This window comes from Dipodomys ordii, unplaced genomic scaffold, assembly GCF_000151885.1.
Source record: "Dipodomys ordii isolate 6190 unplaced genomic scaffold, Dord_2.0 Scaffold17, whole genome shotgun sequence".
Lineage (NCBI taxonomy): Eukaryota > Metazoa > Chordata > Mammalia > Rodentia > Heteromyidae > Dipodomys > Dipodomys ordii.
Genome location: NW_012267233.1, coordinates 21561185 through 21569693, shown reverse-complemented (window position 1 = coordinate 21569693; position 8509 = coordinate 21561185). Strand labels below are relative to the sequence as shown.

Sequence of the window (8509 nt, the reverse complement as noted above, 5' to 3'; positions counted from 1 at the left end):
TGCCCCTCAGTAGATGAATGGATCAAGAAAATGTGGTATATATACACAATGGAATTCTATGCCTCCATCAGAAAGAATGACATTGCTCCGTGAGACTCTTATCTCCAATAAACCACTAGAAAACTGAAAGTGTCGCTGTGGCTCAAGCGGTAGAGCGCTCGCCTTGAGCTGAAGAGCGCAGGGACTGCACCCAAGCCCAGAGTTCAAGCCCCCCAAAAAAACAGCTAATAAGCTTTCACTATAATGACTACAAAATACCCAATGTAAGGTCAGGGGCAGACCCCTCTCTCCTCTTGGCTGTTTCCACCCAGTACCTGCCCAGGTAACTGGCACACCTGGAGGCAGTCACCTCCTCCTCCTCCTCCTCCAAGCTTACATCCTGGGCCGCCCCAGGTCATGCCTCCCATGTGGGAGGGTCCCAGGCTCCGAGGGCACATCCAAATCCAGTGTGGCTACACCTTCCCTCACTTGGCTGCACCTTCTCAGCGCCCCTTCCCTACTTAAACCCAGACAGGACCTTGCCTTGCCCCTTTTCAGCCATGTTCGGAATAATAAAAATATTCTCGCCTGCCTAAATACTGTTTTCTTCATTGGCTACCTAATTAAATTTACCTATGTAGGATTAGTTAAACATGGTGCCAAAACCCAGGAGGGACTTTTGAGTCAGGAAGGGCAAAATTTTCTGACCACCAGTTCCCCCTGCCCCCCAACTGAACTGCCTCAAGACACCACAAGAGACTTTTCACCAATACCATTGCTGGCCTCCACATAGCTTACACCCAAATTATCATCTGAAAGATGGAATGAAGAAGAAAAGGTTGTTCCTGTATATAGCTAGGGAGTAAAATTTATGGGTCTTGGGGAGAAAACTGACTTTTGGAATCTAGCAAAGGTAGTTGACAAATAACTCACAATTCCTAGATTAGGAACTGAGGTAAATGAGATAATCTGGAAATCCCAACTACTTTATATGACTTACTTTATGGGGCTCAGTGTTCCTCTATCTCTACCTTCCAAAAAGGTAATGCACACTGACCTTCTAGACCAAACATGTAATCTAGTACTAAAAACAGAAAAAGGTTGTATTTGTTTGGTTTCTCTGAAAAACTAAACATAGTTGCCATTCAATGGTGGCATATAATCATCTCAAACGTCCATAAATTCATTCATAAATTAATTTAAACTAAAGTTTAAAAGAGTTTAAAAGAGAAGAAAAAGTAACTATATGGATAGGTGAAGTACATATAGATAGGTGAGGTACTCTTAGTGATAACTTGTATGGGTCAAAAAAAAAAAGGAAGCTGGGTGTGGGTGGCTCACATCTGTAATCCTAGGATTGTGGTTCAAAGCCAGCCCAGGTAGGAAAGTCTTTGAGACTCTTTTCTCTAATAAACTACCAGAAAACTGGAAGTGGTGCTGTGGCTCAAGTGGTAGAGTGCTAGATTTCAGCTGAAGAGCTGAGACACTGCCCAGGCCCAGAGTTCAAGCCCTATGACCAAAAAAAAAAAAAAAACCAACTGGAAAAAAAACAGTTCAACATTCTAGTAGTCTTAAGTAAGTAGTAGCACTTTTACCAAATCAATGAGATTCATGTAGCACTTCTGATTTGTTTAATGTAAGAACGTTTATAACGTAAATTTCAAAAGATATTATATTAAAGAAAAAAGCTACAATTAAAAAGATTTGAAGTCGGGCACCTAGTGGCTCATGCCTGTAATCCTAGCTTCTGAAATCCGAGGATTGTGTTCTAAAGCGAGCTAGGGTAGGCAAATCCGTGAGACTCTTATCTCCAACTAACCATCAGAAAATCAGAAATGGTGCTTTGGCTCAAAGCAATAGAGCCCTAGCCTTGAGCAAAAGAGCTCAGGGACAGTGCCCAGGCCTGGAGTTCAAGTTCCATCACAAAAAAAAAAAAAAAAAATTCAAACTGGTTGCTGGCTATCCAGATGGCTGAGATCTGAGGATCTTTGTTTTAAGCTAGCCAGAGCAGACAAATGCAAGAGACTCTTATCTCCAATTAACCAGTAAAAAAAGCAGAAATAGTGAAGTTCTAACCTTGAGTGAGAAAGCTAAGCAAAGGTGTGATAAAACAGCATCAGAAATAAAAAGATTTTGAAACCACTTTCTTATTAACCTTAAGATTTTAAAGAAGTCTTAGACCTATCATATATTGCTTACCTTTCTTTGTACTGGGTTAGTAAATGATAAAGTTTTTCTGTTTCTCCACTTTCATATAGATAGTCTGCTTGTTCAAGGACTTCCTCAACTTCAAAGATTATAAAAGAAAAAAAAAAGACATAATAGGTATTCCCAAATTAGATGGCAGTAACTCTTTTTAAAAATCACACATTTTAGGTTGGGAAGGTGGCTTAGTGGTAGAGCGCTTGCCTTGCATGCCTGAGGCCCTGGGTTCGATTCCTCAGCACCACATAAGCAAAAAGAAAAAAGCCGGAAGTGGCGCTCTGGCTCAAGTGGTAGAGCTGAAGAGCTGAGGGACAGCGCCCAGGCCCAGAGTTCAGGCCCCATTACCGGACCCCCCCGCCAAAAAAAAAGTCACACATTTTACAGAGGAAACCAGACAGATAATGTTTGATTTACTAGCAAAAATGCCTGTAGTGGAAATGTGGCTCAAGTATGACTCAAGAGCTAGATTTGAGTGAAAAGGCTAAGGGAGACTATCCTGATCCTGAATTCAAGCCCTAGTACAGTGTACTCTTCTGTGTGCACGTTTCACACATATTAAGAGTTTTTAACCACTGAATGTATTCCCGAAACTAAGTGGGCACTAAACCACACCTCCACGTCCTACTTTTTCAATGGCTACTTTTAGGATAGTGTATCATTTCTCATCAGGGCCCACCTCAGCTGTGATCTATCTACTTTAAAGATAAGGTTGGATTGCAAGTGTAAAACCACGTGTGGCTTCCCTTTGTGATGATAGATTATCCTGGGCTTTTCCGCCTGGCTGGCCTAGATCCATGCTACTCCAAATCTCAGCTTTCTATAAAGCTCAGGGTTACAGGTGTGTGCCACTACACCTAGCAGTGAGCGAGTAGTTGAGAAAGGGTCTGATGACAGGGGTGAGCCAAGGGATTCTACCAAAAATTTATATATACAAGGATTCTGGGAATACTTCCGTGGAAGAGTGCTTGTCTAGAATGGACAGTATCTTAGGTTCAATTTCTATCACTCAAAACAAAAACAAAATAAACAGAAGCAAAAATGTTCATAAGCCATTGTTTTCCACTGGTAATAGCCCTGAGTCCTACATTCACATTAGTACTAACAAGAACAGAAATTGTATAACAATAAAATGTATAAATATTAGTTTCATGTTCAAAAATAAGTAAATATCATTTTGTTTAACCTTACCTTTATCTTTGGCATGAACCACAGCAGCGTGAGAAATGATTTGGTAAGTTTCAAAACCCAAATAAGACAAAGCTGAGAATAAAAGGCCTCTTTTGAATGTTTTTATGTTTCCTATCACCTGTGGATAACATGATCAAAGTTACTACTCATAACAAATCTAGACCAACTGCTACACCAAGTAAAATATATCAACTTTCTTCCATTTCCAAAATCAATTAACAATAAAATATGAGTAGCTTGAAAACGAATTCATCTAATCCTCCAGGTAAAACTATTTCACATCTTATTTGGAGAGTATCTTATTAAGAAAAACACACTTACAAGTGGCAGTTCATTTAAATTCAGTGATATGCTGCTAATATTATTCAGTGATAGAATGCTTACAAAATGAGTGTGAGGCCCCAGGCTGAATACCCCCAGATAGACAAGATAACCATAGCCATGCTAGTAAGTGCTAAATAGGAAGATCTGCAACTTATTTGCTGAGACACAGATATTATAAATTGTATGATATAAAATGAGTTATTAACACATAATACCTATTAGATGAGATGAAGGTAAGCAATAATGGAATTACTACACATAAAACTATAATTAGCTTTAACTGAAGGTACTGTCAAACTACCCACAATACTCAGTTTTAATTTTATAAATACATTTAACTTACTTATTTTTACCTATTTTGGAGTTACTGGGCTTTGAACTCAGGGCTTTGAGTTGGCTAGGCTAGAGTTCTACCACTTGAGCCATGACCCCAGTCCTTTAGGTTTTAAATTGTTTTCCAAGTATGGTCTTGACTTTTGTGCAGGATGGCCAGGACCTCAACCTTCCTACTTCTGAGTACCAAGTCATTGGGATTATAAGCATGCATTGCCATATCTAGAGTAAGGGTATTTATTTGGTGGGGCAGTACTGTTGTTTGAACTTGGTGCCTGTGTTTGCTAGGCAAGCATTCTACTCCTTGAGCCATACTTTCAGCTCAGAAACTCAGTTTGTAAATAAACAAATGATGAATGAAATAAAAGATTTTATGCATAAAGGTCTGGAAATTAACTTTCATTTTGGTCAGATTCTTGAAAATAATGACAAAAGGAATATGTTAATATCACTCCAGAAGTTATTTCCTTCCTCCACAATCTTTAACATTTTATTTCCTTTTCTGCATTCATTCCACCAACATAAAAACAATGTTAGCCACTTTGAAAAACAAGCTATAACTTTTTTTAAAAAAGAATCTTCTTGACTTCACACCTCCCTAGTCTCATTTCTCAACTCCTACTCTTAGTAAAAGTCTTTTAAAAGTTTTCTGTATTTTCTCTACTTCTCTTCCCACTTCTTCATCCCACACAAATCATACTTTCTCCCCATAATCCCACTGATGCTATTCGAGTTAATGACAATGAAAATTCTGTTATAGGTTGAGGATTCATTATATCTTGGGACTAGAAGGATTTCAGATCTTGGATTCTTTCCAGATTTCAGAATATTTGCATTAACATGAGATGTCTTGTGGATGAAACCTTAGTCAAAACACAAAATCCATGTTTCTTGAATAATACATATATGGCCTGAAGGTAATTTTATACAGATTTTTAGCATGTGTTTTTACTGTGCCTTGACACAAAACATGTAATTTTTCACTTATGGAACTCAAAATTTAATTTTAAAACATTTACAATTTATATTTTCAGATTAAGAATGCTGGTTATGCATTGCACACCTATAATTCCATCTAGGTGAGAGGCAGAGATGGGAGGACCCTGGTTCAAGACCAGCCAAGGCAAAAAAGTTAGCAAGATTTATCTTAATAAATAAGCCAGGTGTGTTGGTCTAGTTCTGTAATCACAGCTAGGCAGGAGGTAGAGGTAGGATTGTAGTCTGAAGCCACACCAGGGGAAGAAGTCTGAGACCCTATCTGAAGAAGAAACTAAGGCAAAAGGGTTAGAGGGTCTGGTTAAAGTGGTAGAACAGGTTCCTACCAAGCACAATGTCCTGAGTTCAAATTCAGTATCACTAAAAGGAAAAAAAGAAATAACTCATCCTGTATATTTGACCTATTTGACAGATGACCATTCCTTTTACAAATGGGTATTTGTTAAAACAACATTATTCAGGTATACATACAGACTGCACAGGGTGTCAATTTTTTTTTTTTAGTTCTTTTTTTGGTCCAGTCATGGGGCCTGAACTCTGGGCCTGGGCACTGTCCCTCAGCTCTTCAGCTCAAGGCTAGCACTCTACCACGTGAGCCACAGTGCCACTTCTGGCTTTTTTCTTTTTGCTTATGTGGTGCTGAGGACTCGAACTCGGGGCCTCAGGCATGCAAGGCAAGCACTCTACCACTGAGCCACCTTCCCAGCCCAAGGGTGTCAATTTTAAGGCTTGTTTAAACTTGGGAAATCATTATTAAAAGATAATACATTTATTATCCTGAAAGTTTCTTCTTTGTAATAACTTCCCAGGGCTTAATTTGCTCTATTACTCACTTTGTCTTTGGAAATAGTCTTAGATTTCTTCTATTGCAATTGACTGCTACTTTTGTTAGGTCCTCATCTCTAATATTTCATTCCTATTTTTTTGTCTCAGATCTATTCTTTTCTCTATTTGTGATCTCATTGCACCTCACAGTCCTAAATACCAACCTTCTGAAAACACTGTTAAGTCTGAATATCTCTTCTAAACTTCAGCATCATGTATGCACCTTCCTACTAAGCATGAACTCTACTAGTCATCTCAAAGCAGCTATTTTTCATACTAAACTCACTCCTCTCATGGTTTTTCTTACCATGGTAAATGGAAATCCCATTATACTTGATCAACTTTTTAAAAAAATTCTTGGAGTCATTCTCAAGTCTCTCACAACCATGATCGGTATTTGAGCTTTTGATAAATTTCTGAATTAGAAACGGGGACTATAAAACACATTTCAGTTTGCTGAATGCTTTGTTGAGCAAGAATATTCAAGGTATTCCACACAAATGGAATATAAAAAGATGCCAAAGTAGTAAAACCAAATCAGTCACTTTCACATTTCTAGCATTTAATTTTCTGAGTTTGTTTTTAAGTACCAACTAGAAGAATAGGTAGTCCAGGATCTGGGGGATTACACCTGTAATCCTAGCTGCTCGGGATGCTCAGAACTGAGGTTCAAAGTTCAAAGGCAACTCAGGCCTGAAAAGCCCCTGAGATTCTTATCTCCAATTAACCACAAAATGCTGGAAATAGAGCAGTAGCCTTGTAAAAGAGCTCAGGGGAAGCAGCTAGATCCTGAGTTTAAGCCCCAGTACTGGCGCTCACACACACAAATTAAAAAAATACATATTAAAAACAGAACGGGGCAAAGAAGATGAGTGGATGTGTGAATGTACAGAGTTGTGTAGAAAATTAAAAAAAGAAGCAGAAAAGACCAAGATGATATCAGCAAGTCTCTTAATTTTTCTGTTGCTGACAGGGGTACTACATAGTAGAAAGACTGTGCGATCATGATTTGAGGAAATCTTTGTGTTTACAGTGTTCATTTTCTGTGCTCAGATAACGCACAACCAATATCCTAGCTTTCTTAATGGGGAGAAAAAAAATACTCTACTATTGAGTGACTAAAATTTTATTGTAATTTCATGACCTGACAGTTTATTGCCTAAACTCTGGTTCAGTTTGGTTAATGTGAGACAGGATTTTTGCTCATTTCTGGGAAAAATCATGATAAAAATGTTTCTCATATAAAAAATAAAAGCAAAGAAAATACTAACTTGTGAAACAGCTTGAGTGTGCCATTTCACTCTGTATCAGTTCAATGCCTTTCATAACATGAGTTCTTTAAAAAATGTTTGCTGAAAAAGTATGCTTTTCTTAAGATATGTCTTTTCTTCAATATTAACTGAAAACTTTGGGATAGAAGGGGGAAAAGGAAAAAAAAAAACCCAAAACCTCAACACTACATGGAACAGAATATGCTACTACTCTGTGTTACTTCCTAAGTCTACTGGTCCTTCTTGTAGTCTTACTAATAAATGCTTTGAATTGGCTTGTTTTAAAATTATAAAGGCTCCTGAAGCTGTATATATAGCTGAGACATCAGAAGGTAATCTTCAGAGCCAGGCACTGTGGCTTGTAATCCTAGCTACTTAAGAGGCAGAGGTCAATCAGGAGGATCGAAGTTCAAGGCTAGCCGAGATTAAATTTTTGCTATTTTCCCCAATAAAAAGTGGGGTGAGGTGGCATGTACGAGTCAACTTGGCTGTGTGAGATACAAACAAAAGGATAAAAGTCCAGGTCTGCAACTAAATGAAAAGGGGGTTTCTTATTATATGAGGCCATAGCAGTTGACAGCCTGAGTCAACCTCAAGAGAAACTCAGCTAAAGTCTGGGTTCCGGTTCAGTAAAAACCACAAGAGAACAAGTGTCTATTATTTTAGGCAGGCATTGAAAGATGTATTTTAAGAGTGTAAACTAATGCAAACTAAATATCATATGCACCCGTCCCCTTTCAATAAGAACCACAGGCCCACGATCAGCCAGGATGGAGACTACAATCCAGCATCCATATCCTTCCTGAATATTACGCAGCTGAATCAAGCAAGTCAAGAAACTCAAGCAACAATCAGCAAAAACCCAAACAGTAAATAAAAACAAAAACAACGTCGCCTCTTCATCCTAGGAGCTTTCAAAGCGACGCGGTGCGCGTGGAGATCGGGGGGCTCCGCGTAGCCCCGCCCGGCAGTGCAAGTGCCCTTCCCCGGGGGAAAGCTCCGGATTCGGGCGCCGGCAGGGCAGGCAGGAGGCACCAGGTCCCGGGGCCGCACTCCCTCCTCGGAGGCCGGGGACAGGGCCGGGCCCGCCCGCCGCGGCCACCCGGAGCGTTCCAGAGCTCCGCCCCGGAGCTCGGCCCCGGCCCGCGTTCCACCAGGGAGGGGCGGGCGACCCCCCGGCGGGGTTACCTCGCAGCCGCCGAGAGGACGAGAGCCGCACGGCGTACGGCTACCACAAGTCCTCCTCGGGAGCCGGAAGCCCGAGGCGGCTCCGCGTCCTACAGGGAAAACACGCCACAGCCAGGAGGCGAGCGCCATGGGGCTGGACCTTCGCTTCACCCCGGAGCGACGGAGGGGGCGGGCGCAATGCGTCTTCCCAGGCTTCCGGC

At 40.4% G+C, this 8509-nt stretch overlaps 1 protein-coding gene across 2 annotated transcripts in view; it reads right to left on the bottom strand.

Annotated features, from left to right (window-relative positions):
- The window catches only part of Rmdn1 (regulator of microtubule dynamics 1), a 24260-nt gene extending 15751 nt beyond the window's left edge, over positions 1-8509 (bottom strand). For both annotated transcript variants that reach the window (XR_001174924.1, XM_013012532.1), the window contains exons 1-3: positions 8310-8509; positions 3373-3490; positions 2179-2266 (exon numbers count right to left, since the gene is read on the bottom strand). Coding sequence is in view for 1 of the 2 variants with exons in the window: in XM_013012532.1 (XP_012867986.1) it covers positions 2179-2266; positions 3373-3490; positions 8310-8438 (335 nt within the window). In the remaining variant the exon portion in view is untranslated. The remainder of the gene's footprint in view (positions 1-2178; positions 2267-3372; positions 3491-8309) is intronic.